Source organism: Rhinopithecus roxellana, chromosome 14, assembly GCF_007565055.1.
Source record: "Rhinopithecus roxellana isolate Shanxi Qingling chromosome 14, ASM756505v1, whole genome shotgun sequence".
NCBI classification, from domain to species: domain Eukaryota; kingdom Metazoa; phylum Chordata; class Mammalia; order Primates; family Cercopithecidae; genus Rhinopithecus; species Rhinopithecus roxellana.
Genome location: NC_044562.1, coordinates 42,417,253 through 42,437,971, shown reverse-complemented (window position 1 = coordinate 42,437,971; position 20,719 = coordinate 42,417,253). Strand labels below are relative to the sequence as shown.

The following is a 20,719-nucleotide window of genomic DNA, read 5'->3' as shown; positions in this document are numbered from 1 at the left end:
AACTCAGCTTCCTGTTCCAGAAAATCCCTCTACGCGCCTATTCACCTCTCCACAGCAGCCCTAGCTCCCATCATCTCTCACCTACTCAAGGACAAGGATTTGTTTTCAGCAATTTGACTTTTCCCTCTCTCTATTGAATAATGCCATTCAGCCTACAGTCATGTTACTATTTTTCTTTCACATTTAAAAAAAAACCTCTTTTGTCCCACTTTCCCCTCAAGTGATTAGCCAATTTCTCTGCTGTCCTTTGCAAAAAACCTCCTAGGAGGAGCTATATGTGCTTACTTTCATATTTCCAATTTATGAACTTCTGTTCTCTCTTGAACTCAACTTAGGCTTTCATCCTTCACCAACTTCATTGTCAAAGTCACCAATGATATTCATTTTTGCTAAACCCTGTGATCAATCCTGTCTCGTCTCACCTGATCAGCAGCATTTGATACAACTATCACCCCCTTTTCCCAGAAACATTTGATTCACCTGGCATCCAACACACCACTCACCTTGTTGTGTTCTTCCCATCTCACTTCTTATGTCTAAAATGATCCTCTCGATCTTTCCACATCCCCCAAACTGCTCCACTTGTATTCCTTCCCATTTCTGTTAATGAAAATTCCTTCCTACCAGTTGCTCAGAATCAAAATCTTGAGTTCATATTTGACTCATCTCATTCTCTCATGCTCCACTGCAGCCAGACAGTGGACCTGTTGGCTCTATCTTCCACATAGATTCAGGTGCTGATCACATTATACCATTGTCACTGCTACCCCCCTATTTCAAGCCACCACTCATCACAAGTGGATTAATATGATACCTCCTGATTTTCCTGCTTCCACCGTTGCTTCCTTTTGCTCTCCACCCAACAGAGTGACCCTGTTAAGTGAGGTTAGCATATCAAGTCTTTGCTTAAAACATTCTAATAGATTCCTGTCTCAAATTAAGAAGCCAAAATCAGCATAAAATCTTCATATATGATATCCCTGCCCTCTCCCCTGGTCCCTGCATCTTCTAAACTTTCTTCTTACTCACTGCTTCCGCTACAGCAGCTTTCTTGCTATTCCTGGAAAAAGCCAGAGATACTTGGGTCTTTTCAATGGCTCTCCCTATGTCTGGAGTGCCTTATCCTAGATACCCACCTGACTCCCTCCCTCCCCTTTTTTGTTTCTTTACTCAAATATCACCTTCCCTCACCACTTTCTACACTCCTACCTGCTAAATCCCCATCTCTTCCCCTGCTTTATTTTTCACTAGTATATACTATATAATTTTACTTATTTATTGTATTGTCTATCTCTTTACAATGTAAACTCCATGAAGTCTGGGATTTTTGTATTATTTTTTACTGATGTAGTCCCAGTGCTGGCATGTAGTAGCAGTTCAATAAAATTTTGTTGAATAAATTAATGAATTATGTTTAATGCATACATACAAAGGGCAAATGGAGTACAAATCTCTTTTGAAATTCCTAAAATGTAATTTGATAATACATAACAGAAGTCTTAAATATATACTTAATAATTTCACTCCTAGAAATTTATCAATGCAGGATTTCCCTAACTAATATAAAGGAAACATTGCTCCAGCATATTAATAGGTATTTGGAAAACAAAGAAAATTACTTAAAAAAAAAGCTCTTAGCCTCCTACGGTTTTCAGACTTGGTTGCACATTGTCATTACTTAAGGAGTTTTAAAATATGTTGATGACCGAGTCCCACCTTGGGAGATATTGATTTGTTTTGGACTGGTTGTCTCTCTTTTTGTGATTATTAGCAGCCTTTGGTGAGGTTACTGAGATCCATTAGTTCATTAGGGGCTCTAGGTGGTAACCTTGTTAACATCTCTGGGCTTGTATTTTTTTTGTACACAATGTGAAAGGGTTAGTGTACATTACCTGTAAGCATCCTTCGAACTGGGATATGCTATGCTCCTATGGGTAATACTCTTAATTAGGGGTTTGTTTGAAAGCATTTACTGTTTCTTCCTGGTGATTTACTGGCACATGTTTGTGTGCATGTATATAAGCTTGATAATGCTCCAAAATAAGATATCCATCTTTATTATAAAGAAACCACAATAGTAAGTCAGAATTCTAAAAAGAGACACCAAGCCTTCTACTCCAACATGTCAGGCATGATATTAATCTCCTACACATACTGTCACAAACTCCTTGTAGGGCCTGTTAAGGAACAGGGCTCTGCAACTGGGCCAGCTGGGTTTTTAAAAACTGTTATTTATTTATTCATTTTATTCATAGCACATGGGAAAACATCAAAAAACAGTAGCAAGCAACTCTTTTTGAAGCATCTTGGCACTGTATGTTGTCCCATCAGTCTTCAGTTAGTTTATTTGCTAATAATATTGTTTCTTAACCTGAATAAACAATAAATCCAGGTAGCTATTTGAGGTATGATACATTTGAAAAGCCTTTTAGAACACAGAAGCCAAAGTTGTTCACTCTATCATTAAATGTCATTAAAAAGATGCTGGGCACAGTGGTTCATGCCTGTAATACCAGAACTTTGGGAGTCCAAGGCAGGAGGATTGCTTGAGCCCAGGAGTTTGAGACCAGCCTGGGCAACACGGTGAGACCTGGTCTCTACTAAAAAATAAAAAATAAAAATAATCAGCTGGGTGTGGTGGCATGTGCCTGCAGTCTCAGCTATACGGGAGGCTGAGGCAGGAGGACTGCTTGAGCCTGGGAAGTCGAGGCTATAGTGAATTGTGATTGCACCTCTGCATTCCAGCCTGGGTGACAACAAGACCCTGTCTCAAATGATAATAATAATAATAATAATAATAATAATAATAATAATAAAGATAATGTAGCTGAGTTGAATTAACCCATTTAGGGATGCATTTCTTCCCAAGGGAAACTACAGATTTATTCCTCACAAGTAGACTTCACAATCCCCACACAATCAGATTTGGGGGATCAGATAACATGTTCACTGCACTTATCACTGTGAATTAGAAAGCCTTTGAAAAATCCAGTTACCCATTTAGATAAACAAAGTTATGTACTTTTTAGGGCAAATAACCTGTTTTGTAGAGAAAGTTATTACATGTAACAGGCAGTTATTTTGAAATGCAAGCTCCATAACTTATTATAAAATGAGATCAATTACTTCACATAAGTAACACATCAAAAAGTGTGCATCAGATCATGCCTGGTGGCTCATGCCTGTAATCCCAGCACTTTGGGAGACTGAGATGGTAGGACTTCATGAGTCCAGGAGTTTGAGACCAGCCTGGGTAACACAGTGTGATTCCATCTCTACACAAAATAAAACAATTAGCTAAGGCGTGGTGGTGCACACCTGTAGTTCCAGCTACTTGGGAGGCTGAACCTGGAGGATCACTTTAGCAGAGGAGTTCCAGATTACAGTGAGCTATGTGCAGCCACTGCCTCCAGTCTGGGTGGGTGCCAGAGTGAGACCTTGTCTCTAAAACAAAAACAAAACCCAAAAAACTGTAAAGTGCTTATAAGTGTAAAATGCCTGGCCCATAGCAAATGCTCAGTGTATTAGCATTTATCACTATATGAATGATTTATGTGGCTATTGCTGCAATCATTACTAAACATTACTTCTGAGTCTTTTGGTTAAATTGTTTTAGGAAAATTAAGAAAAGACCATTTGTGTGTGTGTGTGTGTTATTTTTTTTGAGTTGCTAATTATGTTACAAAGTAGATTATATCTGTATGGTGAGTGAGCACACTGTGGTTCTTGTCAATTTTAAAAACTGTTAAGTTTCACTATACAAGATATTTATAATCAAACAGTACTTGGTACAAACAACTGTTTCATTGATGTTGTAATAGTTTTAAATAGATGGATAGTGCAAACAAAGTGAAAATAATTTCAGTAATTCCAGAAACCAAAACCTGTGAGTGAGCATGAGTACTGAGCGCTGGGTAAAATTTACAACAAAACCTTTATCAGTGAGGACCAGATAACAGAACCTTCCATGTGCAGGATCCTAATGGATGCCTTTCTGTATTATAGTGGATCTCAGCAAGCATCTTTACACTAAAACGTGGTGTTGAGGTTATGGGCATAAAGTGGAAGAGTCCATTATCTCAGAGTAAGCTTATGTTTAGGCTGTGAAAAATGGAGGCTTGAAGAACAACAGCCTTAGAGAAAAGAAGACCGTGAAGTAATCTTGTGTATGTATTAAAGAATGAGTAATATAATCATTATGACCTAAATGAGTAGACTGAGTGGTAGATCCATTTCACTGAATGGTAATATAAGATACCTGCATAGCAATAATTGTTCTTCTTGACCTCTCCTTTTTCTTTTTATTAACCACACCTTTGGGAGTGATTTAACGGTAGATGAAACCAACTAGCCTGGGCTGAAGGGTTTCTGTATTGTCCAGACCATCTTGTTTCTCAAGGCTGCCTTTCATTTTGGTTAACGAGAAAGCATATGGTTGCCATTTCCTTTCTGAGAACTGCTGAGTTGGTAGGGAAGGAAGTAGATGTTCAGCTGAGTTCTCTCCTGTGGAGGAAGGGAAGGGCGGAGCCACAGCTTGGAGCACTAGCTTCTGCTTCTGTGGGGCTTGATTTTCTGCTTCTGATTCCTTTTTATAAAATGTCCATACAATTAGTCTGAACAGCCCAACCTAATCCCTTTTCTGGGGGCAAATGATTGAGAGTTGAGTGGCAAACTTTCTTTATCCAAACTCTTGGCCATAACTCTTAACATTCTTAATTGGTTTCCTGTCTATTCTTAATCTCTTGAAGATCTTGTCAAACCTTAAAAAAAAAAAAAAAAAAAGAGAGCTCTGCCTTAAATATTGCTTCTGTGAGAATATTTTGCCTGTGTAAGAAAAAACAGCTTTGAGTACAATCCAATTGAAGTGTCAAGTCCTGCCAGATAATCATGGTAGAATCAGAGCTTCTGATCTGGATTGGGATTGAGGTTGGACACTGGTTCTGCCATTAACTGGCATGTTTCATCATTTGTTTTATTTGATGTTGAAATCATGCTCATAATTTTATTTTACACCACTTTCCAGTATGACAGCAGTGTCTTTGGCACCTTGGGCTTTATTAGTTCATGAAATGGAAGCTTCTGTTTCCTTAAAAATGCCTTGACTCTCTTGCTAATGTGACAATTTTTGCAACTCTTTCTAGGGCTATAATATCTATGCTGCTTGCTTGCAAATATTTGGGAAGTGGTGGTTGATCTAAAAATACTCATAAAAATAGGGAAAAAATTAAGGCTTCTGACACTTTTCCCAACATTTCTGTTACCACCACCAAGAGTTAACTAGATGATTCTTTAATGCCCCACTACTTTATCCTGATATTTTATTTCTTCAGTCTGTTTTTGACTCTTATAATTACACCACTGCAAGTTAAGTCTATACATTACCTTTAGGCTGGAGAGCTCTGGGGTCAAGATTGACTAGATTTAAAACCCAGTTCAGCCATTCTCTAGCTATCTGGTCTCTGGTGAGTTCCATCGCCTGTAAAACGGGGATTAAAAAGGGGAAAATACTGAGTATGTACTATTTGCTAGGCACTAGTTGGACAATTTATGATCCATTTAATCAACCTTCTGCGAGGCAGGGATCCCCATTTTATTATGGTTAAAAAGCTGCAATAAAAGCCAATTGACCTAAAGGTCTCACAAGTAAATAACTGGAGCCCAGGTTTGTCTCTAAAGCACATGCTCTTTTCACTACGCGACATAAAGAAAACTTTATTGATTTTTTTCCCCAGATTATGTTTCAAGGGTTCCCACTGCTGTTGAATAATTAATTCCTTTTAGATGTACAAAAACAAGTGCAAAGTAAAAGAAGAAAAGCAAAATGGGGAAGGTGTGTAATATGAGAGGCAGGGGGTAAGGAAAGATGAGAAGTCTACAAAGGAATTTACGTGTCTATTTGCTTAGTATTACACAGTGGAAGGCCACGTCCGACATTTGTGTTGCAGTCCTGCCTGCTCAGGGGTTGCTGGGTGACCTTCTGCAAATTACCTCACCTTTCTGAGTTTCAATTTAAGTATGCCTGAAATGAGGCGGTTGAATTGATCTCCAAATTCCCTTCTGGTGCTAAACTTCCAGCCTTGTAGCCACTGACCTTATCACCATCCCAGCCTGTTTTCCCTTGGTCCCGGACCAGCCGCCCTTGCCCGAACCCTGTTCTTACTCGACTGCGAACTATCTAACGTACTCACAGGTTCTAAACTCCACCGTTCCTCGTGACCCAGGGACTAAACGGCCCGGGTAGGGGCTCAACTCTGAGAGAAAAAAGGCAAGAAAACCCGAAAGTCGGACAGAAGACCGCAGCACGCAAGCGAGGCGGCACAGAACTGCCACTGTGCCGCGACAGCTGAAGTGGGCGGAGAGCGGGCGGGCGGGGGAGGCGGGGCCGAGAGCGATTGGAAGGACGAGGGGGCGGAGCCCGCACTGACAGCCCCCGGAGAGGAGCGAGCGAAGCTCTGCGGGCAGCGGCGGCTGGGTCCCGCCCCTTCACTCCCCCTCCCCCGCACCAGGCGGGCGTGGCGGCAGGCGTGCCGACGCAGCGTGACGTCACAAAGGGGCGGGGCGGGCCGAGGGTCCTGCGGGCGCGGGGGCGTGTTCATCAGTCGCTGTTTGGGACGCTGGGCGTGCGGTGTTCTGTCTCCGCTCCCGTTTCGCTGTCACCACTCGTTCCCTCCCGGAGCCCGGGACAGGCTGGGCGCGCGCCCGTGTGAGTGAGCGGGACTCAGGGCAGAAGTGTCCCCTCACTGCGGTTTTTTTTTCCTTTTATCCAAAGAACGGGGCAGTTAGCACGCTTGCCGTCCTGTCGCCCGGTTGGGAGCGGGGTTGGTGTGCGGAGTGGTTCGCCTTTTTTTTTTAGAACTTGTGAGCCCTTTTTTTTTCTTCCCTTTTTCTTTTTTTAGGCTCAGTGCTGTCCGGGCTGGTTTCCCCGGTCCCTGACTAACCGCTTTCTGCCCCTTCTGTCGCCACCCCTGCCCAAGGTCGCCCCTCTGCGCTCGCCCCTGTCCCGGGAGGGTGGGAAGCTTTGACCCCGCCCTGCCCACTCGCGTCTCCGCAGCCGTAGCCGCACCTGCCCCAATATGAATAGGGTCAACGACCCACTTATTTTTATAAGAGATATTAAGCCCGGACTGAAAAACTTAAATGTCGTCTTTATTGTCCTGGAGATAGGTAAGTGGGGTTTGCAGCCCACTCCACCGTCCGCTGTGCGTCCCGGGGCGGGAGACAGGGGCGCCGCAGCTGCGCGCCCGGGGCTCCCCTCCCCCTCCTTCCCCTCCCCCACCCACGTGGCTCCAGTGGCCTCCGCCGGAGATCGGATCCTACCTGAGGCGGGAGCCCTGGGCTTGGTCACTTTCCACCTTCCAGATGTATTAAAATACCGGAGGAGGACTTAGCCTTTCGGGGTGTCCTCATTATCTAACACCCCCTCCCTTTGATTTTTAAATCCTCACAGGACGCGTGACCAAAACCAAAGACGGCCATGAAGTGAGATCGTGCAAAGTAGCAGATAAAACGGGCAGCATCACTATTTCCGTGTGGGATGAGATCGGAGGTCTTATACAGCCAGGGGATATTATTCGGTTGACCAGAGGGTAGGTGTGCAAAAAAGTCGGGGACGTAACAGTCTGCAGAATCGGGATTGGCCGGCTCCCGGGATCTTGGCAAGCCCTGAAGTCCCCCGCCTTTTCTGTGGGGCCACTCTGAGGAGTTTTGAGCCCCTTTGGTGTTAACTTTGGTTGGTGGGCAGCGCTAGGATGTAACACACTTTTGCGGTAAAAGGCAGTCGGTTTCAGCTGGGAAATACGCGCCTACACCCCGGTTTACAGGTTAAGTAGATTTTTAATTTTTTTTTCTTCTTGAGATGGAGTCTCGCTCTTCCGCCAGGCTGGAGTGCAGTGGCGCGATCTCTCCTCACTGCAGCCTCTGTCTCCCGGGTTCAAGAGATTCTCGTGCCTCAGCCTCCCAAGTAGTTGGGACTACAGGCGTGTGCCACCACCCCCAGCTAAGTTTTGTATTTTTAGTAGAGACGGGGTTTCAGCGTGTTGCCCAGGCTGGTCTCCAACTCCTGACCTCAGGTGATCCGCCCGCCCCCACCTTCCAAAGTGCTGGGATTACAGGCGTGAGCCACCACGCCCGGCATAGAGTTTTAATTCTATTCAGAGTCAGTGAGTCTTTTTAGGAGACTGATATAGTCCATATTTTTTCTTTTTTATAAGTTGTTTTCTTTAGTATAGTTGCCACTCAGTTGTTTCCCACCCCTCCTCCATTTTTAATGACTTGAAATCCTGGCCAACATTTTACTTATGTTATTTAGACAATGTGGACATAAAATTATAGGTAAAGGATTTAGCATTTTCTGTAATATGTCAAATTTGTACTTGGAAAAAGAAGGAAACTTTACAGTATCTGGAAGGCTCATTCTCCAAAATGATTTCTTGTGTCTTCTGTTGTAAGGTGGATGTTGTTCAAAAACCAAAGGGATACACAGAAAATGTTTGGCAGAAAGACATCCGCAATACCTTCATCCAAAAGAGTCAGTTGGCAGATTGGTGGCTTTAAAAAATAGTACAACTTTTTTTAAAAAAAAGTAGATTGCGTGTAGAAATTTACTGAATTTTTATCGTAGGAAGATAAAAGGTCAGAAAAGGATCTTGGAAACAGAATTTGGAAGCTTTTGAGATCAATAAAATTGTAATAATTTATCATAACTGCAGGGAAAGTGGTGGAGATTGATGTTGGCCTAATAAGTAGAATCTTAGAAGTATTGGAAAGCACTGAGTAGGAGTTTAGAGCTCCTTGAGGTTACCTTACAGGCTTACAACATCTTCAGGAAGTGAGGTAAAGTGTCATCAGAGCAGGAAGTGAGAGTCAGGACTTAGACATTTTCTTCTCATAACACTGACTCATGACAGTAACTATGTTTTTTAAACTTCCACATCTTTAAAAAACAAAAGAGAATTCCTACTTAGGGAAATATGGTGAGGATTGATTATTATAATTGGAGTTTTTGGCTCCCCAAATATTTTTCATCCAATGATTAAAAGTATTTTTTATGCTAAAAACAGCATCTTATTTCAAGTATTTCATGTTCTGTAGTGACAGTCATAGGTGTTTCCATCAGAAAAATTATTGGAAAATTAAACTTATTATTAGGTATCTATAGAATTTTAAGGGGAACAGTTACCTGGGAGTACAATTTAAACGAAAATCAAAAACTAAAGAAACTCTTTACTACTTCAGTATGACCCTGAGAAGTTACTACCCCTCATACTTCAGCTTCCTCTTCTGTGAAATGGGAATCATTATACCTTATTTACCAAAATAACACACTCAGCTTGGAGTTTGGCCCATTCTAAGGCCCTTAAATTCTGGTTGAATCTAAGAAAAATGGCTTTTGAAGAAAAACATACCTAACATCTAACATCTAAATAATGGTTGGTTCAAATATCAACATGTTTATCAGAATATCCTGAAAACTTACCTCAGTGTTCTCATTTCTTAAAGTGAATGTTAAATATTTTAATTGTAACCAAATTTTTTCTCAAAATATGCATTAATTTTTATTTTAGTAAGGTGAAATGTTAATGCACTGTCTCCTAAGCCACACGTTGTGTAACTTAAGAGTGGTGAATGGTGTCTTTAATAAATAACCCTTATTAAAATTAAGAGAACTGTATCGTAAGTTAAAGTCAAGAAGTTACCATAGTAGTTGTACAAAGAACCATTGAGAACGAAACCTTGGATTGATTTTGTGATATTAATTTACCGTTTATCTATCTAGGATTGTTTTATTTAACGACGCTATCTGCTTTCAAAGTCGTTCGGAGTAAATAATTGCCAGCTTGTTTACTACAAACCCAGTGTGGTATTAAAAATTGCATGTTTGGAAAGGCAGATAGGTGGAAGATTTGTGACCTTAGTGTTTTTTTTTTTAGCACTTTAAAATTCTACCAGATCTTCGGTAGCTTAGGAATCCTATGTCTTTTATAGAGGCAGAAGGAAAAACATATCATTATTTGACTAGACTGTAAAGGAAACATTAGGGTGATTTTACATATCCTGTGGCTGAAAAATAGTTTCTGTTTAAATGTCTGCAATTAAAAGCTTTTCTTTGTTAATTGACTAAAGATGTGATCATCAGGTATAATAATGCTTGCTTTGCAAAAAGACTTATTTTCCAGGGTTTGTTATGATTTAGATAATTATGTCAAAATTCAACAGAATTTTTGTATTCTTTTGTAAATAGCAAGTTATCAAAGTTAGATTTATTGTATTTGATTTACTATGGTGGATAGAGAGGGCTTGATCCTCACTTGTACCTTAATACAAAAAATATATAGTGTGACGATTTACTTGATTTAAATAGAAGAAAATAAATATATTTCTAAAGAAGTAATGTTTCTTTTCTCTCTAGGTATGCATCCATGTGGAAAGGATGTCTGACACTTTATACTGGAAGGGGTGGTGAACTTCAAAAAATTGGGGAGTAAGTATTAAAATACATTTTGTATAATTGCATACATTATAAATAGTATCTATGGAATAATTGGTAGGTATGAACTGTAAACCTTTGGCTTTTTTGACTAGTAAACTGAGTGTCTTTGGTAGCTTAATTGAAAAAATAACTTCGTGTGTACAAATTTAACACTTGTCAGTACTGTTTTGTGTGGTTGAAAGTGTCAGTTTTTCCTGGCAAAGAGCGGTAGAAGAAGCTGCAGTTGAGACCAGCCCTAGTGGGAGCATTTCTGTAGGTTTTAGAAATGTTCATTTTTTAGGTGTCACAAGTGCCATTTGAAGTAAATTCTCTCTTACAGTGATTCACCAAATACGAAGCTAGTGATTCACCAAGTTTCAGGCCATACGTTTAAATTTTCTTTTTCTATGGTTATGAGTGAATATGTACTCGTGTTAAAAGGACTTGCAGCAATGAAAACTGAAGTCCTCTATTTATCCACAGTCTAGGTGCGGTGCAGGCAGCCGCAATGCGAGATTCCATACACTACTACCCTGGTAATGATCTCCACCCTGACCTGGAGGAGCCATCCTCTCTAGGGGTGTAAGGTAATTCAGCCTCCATGTTAGCCTAGACTTTGGGTTGTATTCATAAAGTACGGTATAGGCAGTGAGCCAAATCATCAGCCCATTCTGTTTGGTTAATGCTCAGACATCTACTTAATGCCTGTCAAATTGGAAGATATTTAAAGAGAGAAGCCACAAATGGCACCAAATAAAAAAAGGAAAACTGTTCTCCACTGAGGGAATAAGATACTTATTTGGAGAACCTGTGGTTAATAATGAAGGAAAAGAAATGATCATGCTAGCTTTTAAAGATCAGAAATGTTTAACACTTTGCCTTTGTTAGAAGGAAAGTTAGAATTCACTTAGAGTAGTATTCATAGAGTTATATGTTATGAAAGGTCTTAGTGTCTGTTACTGAAAGGTTCAGGATTCTGTCCTGACCTTCATGTATTCATACAGAGGTGTTGATAATAATGGGGGTCAGTTATGTGAAAAACCATTAGAGATACTCATTTCTTAATGACTGCTCTTTGTCAGGGTCAGTCTAGGATTTCCCAAAACTGGTTCTGATTTGTCTTTGGTATGGTGAGGAGCTAATAAAATGCTTCTGTGTAATGTTAGTACACATTATATGGTCAACTTATAGGAAGCACTTGGATAAACTGGTGGCTATGTAGCCTGTTTTTATTTATTGCCAGAAACCACTCTTAATCCTAAATGATTATCTTTGCAGATCCACAGTGATCGATCAAAAGAGGGACTGAATGGGAGTGGGTGAATGGATCGGTGCAAATCCATTACCACTGCTGGAGAAACCACCCTGGAACCCTAAACATGGTTCACTCTCATGTTATTTTTCCTTTGATCAGCTTTTGTGGAGAAACAGGACAAAGTTGTTTTTGTGTCCTTGATTTTTGACGTGATTTATTTTTTTCAGCACTAAAGAATTTAAATACAAAATAGAATGTTATATATCTTGTAGACAGTCAAATATTTGATGTTTTATGAGACATAATCGTTTGGGAAGTTTTTGTTGTAAATGAAGAGATAGTTTGTTGCTATTAATTTGACACATAAGCTCATTCCTAAAAGTTAGAGATGTTATATAAAGAAGGGTTGATGACTTTATTTCAGAAGTCATTTAATTTGTTCTTTATTTTCTTTCAGATTTTGTATGGTTTATTCAGAAGTGCCAAATTTCAGTGAACCCAACCCAGATTATCGAGGACAGCAGAACAAAGGGGTAATTGTGTAGTATGCTTTTATGATTAGGCTAATTTTGACTGTGTTACAATTCTATGACTAGATTAGCCCTGTTGATACTCAGTATAATGAGAATTTTTAAAAGAATACTTAATTTTTATTGTGTGTTTTGTGAGGATGTATATCTGAGGTGTCATCTACTAGATATATGTGCCATTTTGCACTTCGTGGTGTGGTAAGTAATTATCAGGAAATAGGATATAACAGAACTCTGAAAGGTTTGGGAAACATTTCTTAACATTTTAACCTTGAATGACCTAGGCAAAATCTTTTAAAATTTTAATTAAAAAAAAAAAACCCAAACCTTTGAAAAAGAAAGGATATAGTAATGTTGTAATAATATAATTGTGTTTTTATTATCATTTGGTTAAATTAAAAACTTTTTTTTAGGCACAGAGTGAACAGAAGAATAATTCCACGAATAATAATACGGGTACAGGTGCATTCGGACCAGTGGGTGAGTTTGTTTGTGTGTTTCATTTGTGATCAGGTGTAAGAATTAAGAGAGTTATAAAGATTTAGATGAAAAGCAGCGTCTTTAGGCATAAATTAGTGATAAAGGTGAACTGCCAGTAAACAGGGAATCCCCAAAGGGCTGATTCTCTAGAAAGTCGATAAACTTAAGCCATTTATTGAGAATTCTAGGTTTTGGTGGTATCTGTGAAGAGATACCATGCTTTTTAAAAAATTGATTCCTATAAAATTTCTGTAATCTAGTGATTACTTATAGTAGACGCAGAATTACTGGTTATTTTGGTGCACTGAAAGCATTTTATCTTTTTTTTTTTTTTTTTTGAGACGGAGTCTTGCTCTGTCGCCCAGGCTGGAGTGCAGTGGCCGGATCTCAGCTCACTGCAAGCTCTGCCTCCCGGGTTCTCGCCATTCTCCTGCCTCAGCCTCCCGAGTAGCTGGGACTACAGGCCCCCGCCACCTCGCCCGGCTAGTTTTTTGTATTTTTTAGTAGAGACGGGGTTTCACCGTGTTAGCCAGGATGGTCTCGATCTCCTGACCTCGTGATCCGCCCGTCTCGGCCTCCCAAAGTGCTGGGATTACAGGCTTGAGCCACCGCGCCCGGCCGCATTTTATCTTTAGAGTCATAGTTCACCTTAATTTTTCATGTATAAGGAGCTGCTGCTTTAAAAGATGAGCTGAGCCGTATAAAGGCTAATGACCCTCAAATGTCATTTAACGTGACCCCCAGACATCATGTTTATGATCCTTGTAGCCCTGTTAAAGGTCTTCTGAAGTCTTTTTTCTTAAATATATGAGGAAAGGTCAGTCTTTTGTGATTGGAGTTCATTAGGATGACTTAAGTTTTGGTTTTGTTTTGTTTTTGAGACAGGGTCTCACTCTGTTGCCCAGACTGCAGTGTGGTGGTGTGATATTGGCTCACCGCAACCTCCACCTCCCCGGCTGAAATGATTCTCCTGCCTCAGCCTCCCAAGTAGCTGGGATTGCAGATGTGCGCCACTACCACCCAGCTAATTTTTGTATTTTTAATAGAGATGGGAATTCACCATATGGGCCAGGCTAGTCTTGAACTCCTGACCTCAAATGATCCACCTGCCTCAGCCTCCCAAAGTGCTGGGATTACAGGTGTGAGCCACTGAGCCTGGCCAGCTCATGTTTTAACTTGAAGGCTACATGTCTTGGCATAGCTGATCACATTGTGGGAAACTCCATCTTTGCCTTTAAAAAGTTAGAATAACATTGTCTGTTTTGAGATATTAATCATATTTGAGCCAAAGTCCAATATTCACTATTTTGCCTTTTATAGTGTAGGCAATGCATTTTTTTACTCTATTAATTTCTAATTTTGATGCCCAAGTTGGCTTTTTTCTCTCTATTAATACAACATCAAGTTAACGTATTTATAGCAATACATTTGGAAAAACTTAGAGCCCACCTTGAGTGTTTTTTTTTTCAGTATGCAAATAGAAGTGTGTGCTTTACCTAATATTTTTAAGCATTAATAACGTGTTGGCACTTAAGACAGTTCTACTTCTATAGACTACCTCTGAAAATAGTGATGAATTTTTGTATTCTTTTTTAGGAAATGGTGTTCACACTGGCACTGAATCAAGGGGACACCAGTTTTCACATGCTGGCAGAAGCAATGGCCGGGGACCTCTAAATCCACAACTACAAGGAACCGCTAGTAATCAAACAGTGATGACCACAATCAGTAATGGCAGGGACCCTCGGAGAGCCTTTAAAAGATGACCTATGCTAAATACTCACATGTAGTTTTTATACTACATGCCCTACTTGAACACTTATTGCACTTTTATTTATTGTTAACTGTGAAAAGTATGTCCTTTATTGGGTTTCCTTTTATATTCTTGGTTTGTTAAGAAGAATGGTTTGTTTTTATAGCAAAACTGTTAAGCTGCTCAAGTCTCCTGTTGAAGAATGGGAACACTGAAAAGTAGGGGCATTTATTTTTAGAGCAAAAAGATTATTGGATAACCTCTAAAAAACCTGCACCCATTTCATGGGTGAGTTACATCAGCTTTATAGCCTCTATGAGTCTATCTTCTGTATAAGTTTTGTAATATTTAACATAAGGCTTAATGGGAGATGTTCTTTTGTCTTGTATTCAGATATTGCCAACTAAAGCAATAACTATCAAAAAACACAAGAACTTGTCAATGCTAGCAGTAATTTTTGAGTATTTGTGGCTCTCAGAATGATTGACTTTGTTGAGTGACTACCATTAAGATTTTCCAAGGACTGACTCATCCCAAATTTTTGTTGTATTACCAGAAAAACAGATTCCTTATCAGAATTTGGAATAGAATGTAATATATATTTCAACAAGTAATTTTAAAAGAAAGGCTACATTTATTTTAGAGTAGTGCTCCTAACATGTATTATCAACTTTGTGGATTACATTGGAGGAAAATTTAAAAGTGGGGCCTTGAATGTTTATTTTTTGCAACTACCATGTTAAATACTGAAGTATAATTTGAGGGAGTTATAACGTTATAATAAACATTGATCTGATTATTTAAAAAAAATTGCAAACATACTGGAGGTGAGTCAAATTGAATTATATAGTAACATGCAGTCTTAAGTCCTCATTACTTAACAGGTACTCAGCCTGGAGTGAAAATCCTGGGTACTAACTTTGAGAGGGGTGAGTGTGCATGTTGTCAAAGTTTCTGAACACAGTTCATGTAGCCTTATTAGCAAAAGTTTTAAGAAATGGCTCTATCAAAGAAGCAATTACAGCTTTATTCAGAAATGTAAAGGTGGAATTTATGTACATGTCGTAAGTGGTACCCACTTCCCCTTTTTACTGTAGGGTGGATAACTCTTAGGATTTAACTCTTTGAATATTATCTCTTGAATAAAGCGTGTGTTAATGTTAACAAATCTACCTAATTTTTGCTCTTTCAATGACTTGCAGTGGAGAGCCAGTACATCTTTACTACTACTGTTGTAGTGATGGCATCAACCTTATGGTTACTTAGCTCTGCATTTGTTGCTTTGTTTTTTTTCCACTTCAAATCACAAAATAAGTAGATTTTGTTTTCTGAAAACTCCATAGCATTTGAATACAAAAAGTTGTGCCAGTTTGTCCTACTTCAGCGTGTTTAACAAATATTTCAGTACACAGTATGTATTAGGCACTGTGTGGAAAGTGTTAAGGGTTAAACAAAATACCGAATACTCTCTACAAGTTTATTTGTGTTCTATAGTACTTTTGTAACTGGGGTTACAAAAATTATAGAAATTTTGTTCCTTTATTCATATGCATATTGATGATTATAATTTGGCTTTGTTTGTGATTAATGTTTTCTTAAGATTTTCACATTGCAGAATACCTCAGAAGAAGTTGTCTAAGGATTGGGATAGAGAGTATGTTTCTTAAAATTGTAGATGTTTAGAATTTTTAAAAAACAAATTAGTATATGATTGTTTTATGTAAGTAAGATAGGAGCAACACTTTAAATTATTTGTAGGAGGATGTGGCATTAAAGGTGATTTTAAAAGAAAAGATTTTGGAGTTTTAGAAAATTTAAATACTGTCAGGTATGGAATGCTGGGCTTCCAATCCTGGCCTCATTGTCTCCTCACCTGTGATGTTGGGTGATGTTTTATTACACTTGAAATGTCTCTGAGCCTTAGGTTCCACAACTATGAAAACAAGTAAGTATGAGTATCCTTTCTAGACTTGTTTAAGATTTCCATGTAAGTAATTATAATGATTTGCGACACATAATAATGTCATCTTATACCCCAACAGTAGGAAAAAAATGCAGAATTCAGTGTGAAAGTATTGTTACCCTTTAACACAGTGGTCCCCAACCTTTTTGGCACCAGGGACCAGTTTCCTGGAAGACAGTTTTTCCATGGGATGGGGGGGATGGTTTTGGGATGAAACTGTTTCACTTCAGGTTATCAGTCATTAGTTAGATTCGCATAAGGAGCGTGCAACCTGAATCCCTTGCACACGCAGTTCACAATAGGGTTCATGCTCCTATGAGAATCTAATGCCACCACTAATCTGACAGGAGGCGGAGCTCGGTTACGCTCCCTCGCCTGCCACTCAGCTCCTGCTGGGTGTTCCTGTTCCTAGCAGGCCAGAGTTGATACTGATCTAGTGGTTGGGGACCCCTGTTTAACAAGTTGAGATTAAATGGAGAAAGACCTAAGCTTTTACTTCTGTGATTGACACTTGCTTCAATAACGTAACCTTGTTCTGTGTTTTTATCATTTATTAACAGATTTCTTTTTTCTTAAGGGAAGCCTCCAAAAGCAAAGCAAAGTGAGTTACAATCCATAATGAATATTTGCCTTACCAGCCTACTGGAACACACTTATGAGGAAGTTAAGAGGAAGAAAGTTTTCTACCTTCCTCCTTCCTGGTGCTCTCAGCTATCAACTTTGAAATAAGTTTAAACACCACCTACTGAAAACAAAAACCACTTAGTATAAAAATATCCCCCACCGGAATTGGGTCCCCCATATGATTTCTACAAAACGGTTCTGGAGTGGATCAAAGTCTCATCAGATCAGCTTGCCCCTTCTTGTTTGGGCAGGTTCTAGGAGAAGTTGCTCTAATACAGAAACTGAAAGAAAAAATCCGTAAAGCCAGATAATGATATTTAGTGGGGAAGGCTACAGTGTGCTTTCCCATAGGCATTTAAACACTCAGTTTTTCCTAGTGTACTAGTGCTTTATACTTTGTCCCTATAGCCTTTGTAATTTTAACTTTGATGACAGTTTAACTTGAGGATAACCTGAATATGTGTAGTAGTGTTTGTCATTTGTATGTTTATCATTTAACATTTTAAATGAATGTTTAATTTGCTGGGTTGAGTAATGCCAAGGGAATGATGCTAAAAACAAATAGATGTGAGGTTAGTAAAAGATTGAAGTTACAATTTATGATAGGAGAACTTCTAAAGTATAGGAAAGTAGGTAAATGGCCCTAAAAAGTTTTCTCAGAAGGTACAAGTTTTACATCAGTCTGCGGACATATAGCTCTTAACAGTTACTGAAATGACTTTTTCTGGTGTCATTAACATACTGGCTGTTTGCTCCAAGCCATTTTAGGCTGAGAATGACTCAAGTTCTAATGAATTTCAAAGGGTTCTAGAAACAGCAAACTGAACATGATATGAAATAGTAACAACATGGAATGCCCCCAAATTCCTCTAACCTGAGTTTACTTGCCCTATTACTACTTTTTTTTTTTTTTTTTTTAGATCTATCCCTTGTCTTTGTTTTATCCCTTACCTGATGAAAGTCTGAACATTTCTAGTGGAGAAAGATCACAGTTCTCTAGTATGGGCATTAAGGGAGGGGTACAGGTAGGGGTAGAGGTGAAAACCTGCCTCCACTGGGATGATAACCAGTGTGCTGAAGTTTCAGCCAGTGATTACACTGGGTAATTAACCAGTCCCATATTTCACAAAGGAGTTGTAATGATTAACGGTTCAGGTATGCTTCTGAGGAAATCTAATTGCGACCTTTGGAAAATAGCACTGTTACGAATGGTGTGGTGTTACGCCCTGAGGGAAAAGCTAGAAAAACATTTTACTTTTCAGGTATATTTAAATTATATCCAAATGTCTCACAGTTTGCTTTACTGGGGACTGCCTGAGTTTGGAATTCAAATACTGTAACCAAATTACTCCATGTTGCTGAACTAAAATGATCTATTGATGTTTCTGAAAGTACAGATCACAGATAGGAAAAGAGGAAATCAAGTCTGGTTTATGACAAACGTTTTTCCATGTTAACATTAGACCCAAAGATGTTACTAAGAGGTTTTTACTACTGTGAGATAACCAGCATGATGTGAAGACAATGAACATTTTAAGAAGTTTGACTAGTAGACATTTCTTTTATGTCTTTTGGAGGGTCTTGGTCGACAACCCACAATTTTGTTGTGGCTCCCCAGGCTTTGAGAACGTGTGGGCTTGGATGATCACTGCTGACCTATGAGAGAGCACAGGTCTCTTAGAGTTTATTGACATACTACGGATTACACCCCCACAGTATGTCTCAACCTCTGTTGAAGGGCTATTGATATTTTTAAAAACATGTTACTTGCAGTCAGAAATTCAAGTAAGTTTTATGTCTTCTACTCTGTCAAAATTTATGCTTCTCAGCATAGGTTCTTGGTTTGTATATTAAGTAGATATTGAGTAAAATTCTTAATGATTTAGAAACCATCTACATGAGGCTTCCCAGGAACTTGTTAAAAGTACAGGTTGTTAAAAGTACAGGTCTGCATTACTAGAATAACATCAGTGTACATTTGGGAGATCTGCACTTGAAACCCTGCGATTGCCTGCCTCCTGCCGTTGAGATCTCCCTTTGTATTGAAATTATATATATATATATATATTTTTTTTTTTCTCAGTTTCTTTTACCTTTGTGAGGCTAATATATGCTGAAGTTTTGAAATATAAAACAAAAAATTGTACTTAAAAGAATGTTCCTCCAGAGGGCAGAATTGTTGGGTAAAGCATATAGCCCTGAGCAGAATAAGAGGTTCAGTATTGCCTCTGGATGTGGGCATTGCAAATTTTGAATAAGGTTAAAATAAAATTATCTAAATTATATATCAATGCGAGGAGCAGGTATTAATAGGGAGGTTACATGACTTGAGCCTATCTAAAGTAAAATGCTTTTTTTGCCCTAAGTTTTTGAAAATTTAGAGTTTATTTTTGCTCATCTCAGCAAATTCATGTTATCGGTATCCTCTGCCTTCCTCCTGTCCCTCAATTCCCTACTTTACTATATGAAAGAAGGCTGGCCAAATTGAAAAGTAGTTGAGTTGGAGACTTGATAAATACTTTTGAAAATACAGAAACCACCCTTCATCTTCCACGTAAAGATCTCCTGTTCTATACAGAGAGGCAACTACAATGAATATTTTCTGCAAGTAACATGGAAATCATCATTAGATTGCTATGTTTTTCTAATCTTCAGTATCAAATGTTTATAGCCCTGGTAGGAAACAAACTTCGGACCTGAGTTGCTGGACTACTTGAATAAAAAGGTAGTCAGCACAGCTAGTGCCATCTACTGGGTCATTAATGCTTAGTTTCTGTCTGTTAAGAAATCTGGCTTAGTTTAACACGTGGGGGAAATGGTTCTGTTCCACTGAATAGCAATTTTTGCCTGACGGTGGTGTAAGCATGATATGGAAAATCATTAAGGGGCACTTGGGCCATTTGTTTAGTTTATGAACAATAAACACCGACATTAAATTTCAGTTAGGTAGATTAAACCCTGAACTGCCCCTAAAGCTATAGAAAATATGGAAAAGGTTGCCAAGTTTTGTATTCTCGTTACATCTGTCTATATTGTTGGTGAGAACTGTAAACTTAAAAATGCCTTTTGGTGAGTGGTGGTTTGGTGAAAACAACTGGAGTGGAACACGACACTTCCGTTAGAAATTTCATTCCTTTACCCGATGATATTTGGTAAAATCCTGGTCAAATGACTGCTGCTGTTGTAGTTATGTGAGCTTTGCAGAACATAACCTATTTTAAATGCCAGAGTGTGCTTCCATGAAAAAGAACATGGTTTTGGGCTGAGGAGATCTTGATTTGAGTCCTGGATCTATTTACTGGCTCGAGGACCATGAACCTCGTTATAAAATGATATTGGAGCTATGTACTTGTAGTCTTAGGAGGACTATGTGAGCTAATGTATGCAAAACATCTGCTCCATATCTAAGGCTTAACATTTGTTGTTTCTCCATCAGCATTGGAAATAAGATAAAATACTGTTCGTTTCTCCATGCCATTATTAGAAAACAGTCTGTAATTTAAAATCTGAAATATTAAGCCATTTATATGAATTATTACAATTATGTTCTTTTTAAAACAGTCAAACCAGTTTTTCCTGTCTTGGCACAGAAAAGCGCTTATGCTGACGATTTACCGTGACAGCATGTAGAGTTGGGTCTTCATTA

General features: G+C 39.0%; 1 protein-coding gene and 1 long non-coding RNA gene across 7 annotated transcripts in view; one reads left to right on the top strand and one right to left on the bottom strand.

Moving 5' to 3' along the window:
• Nucleotides 1-6,326, bottom strand: part of LOC115893273 — a 41,254-nt gene extending 34,928 nt beyond the window's left edge. For all 3 annotated transcript variants that reach the window (XR_004053260.1, XR_004053261.1, XR_004053262.1), the window contains exons 1-2: nucleotides 6,189-6,326; nucleotides 5,383-5,476 (exon numbers count right to left, since the gene is read on the bottom strand). This is a non-coding gene — a long non-coding RNA (uncharacterized LOC115893273). The remainder of the gene's footprint in view (nucleotides 1-5,382; nucleotides 5,477-6,188) is intronic.
• A 202-nt stretch (nucleotides 6,327-6,528) lies between these two features.
• NABP1 (nucleic acid binding protein 1) lies at nucleotides 6,529-17,234 on the top strand. Of its 4 annotated transcripts, XR_004053207.1 has the most exons (8): nucleotides 6,611-6,703; nucleotides 6,897-7,164; nucleotides 7,448-7,586; nucleotides 10,409-10,480; nucleotides 10,952-11,055; nucleotides 12,181-12,256; nucleotides 12,667-12,733; nucleotides 14,330-17,234. XR_004053207.1 is itself a non-coding variant. In XM_030916592.1 (7 exons), exons 2-7 carry the CDS (start codon nucleotides 7,074-7,076, stop codon nucleotides 14,497-14,499), a joined length of 615 nt encoding a protein of 204 aa, XP_030772452.1. In that variant the 5' UTR covers nucleotides 6,598-6,703; nucleotides 6,897-7,073; the 3' UTR covers nucleotides 14,500-15,658. The 4 variants fall into 4 exon arrangements, 3 of the variants coding, with proteins under 3 accessions (XP_010387065.1, XP_030772452.1, XP_010387064.1); XM_030916592.1 differs by lacking the exon at nucleotides 10,952-11,055 and having other exon boundaries at nucleotides 6,598-6,703; nucleotides 14,330-15,658; XM_010388763.2 differs by lacking the exons at nucleotides 6,897-7,164; nucleotides 10,952-11,055 and having other exon boundaries at nucleotides 6,529-6,703.
• Nucleotides 17,235-20,719: the final 3,485 nt, after the last annotated feature.

What these genes read in the sequence shown, in the direction of transcription:
- NABP1 (XM_030916592.1), top strand. Translation starts at nt 7,074, where the DNA reads ATGAATAGGGTCAACGACCCACTTATTTTTATAAGAGATATTAAGCCC. An exon ending in GAACTTCAAAAAATTGGGGA is followed by an intron (nt 10,481 to 12,180) that starts GTAAGTATTAAA and finishes ATTTTCTTTCAG; the next exon opens with ATTTTGTATGGTTTATTCAG. An exon ending in GAGGACAGCAGAACAAAGGG is followed by an intron (nt 12,257 to 12,666) that starts GTAATTGTGTAG and finishes ACTTTTTTTTAG; the next exon opens with GCACAGAGTGAACAGAAGAA.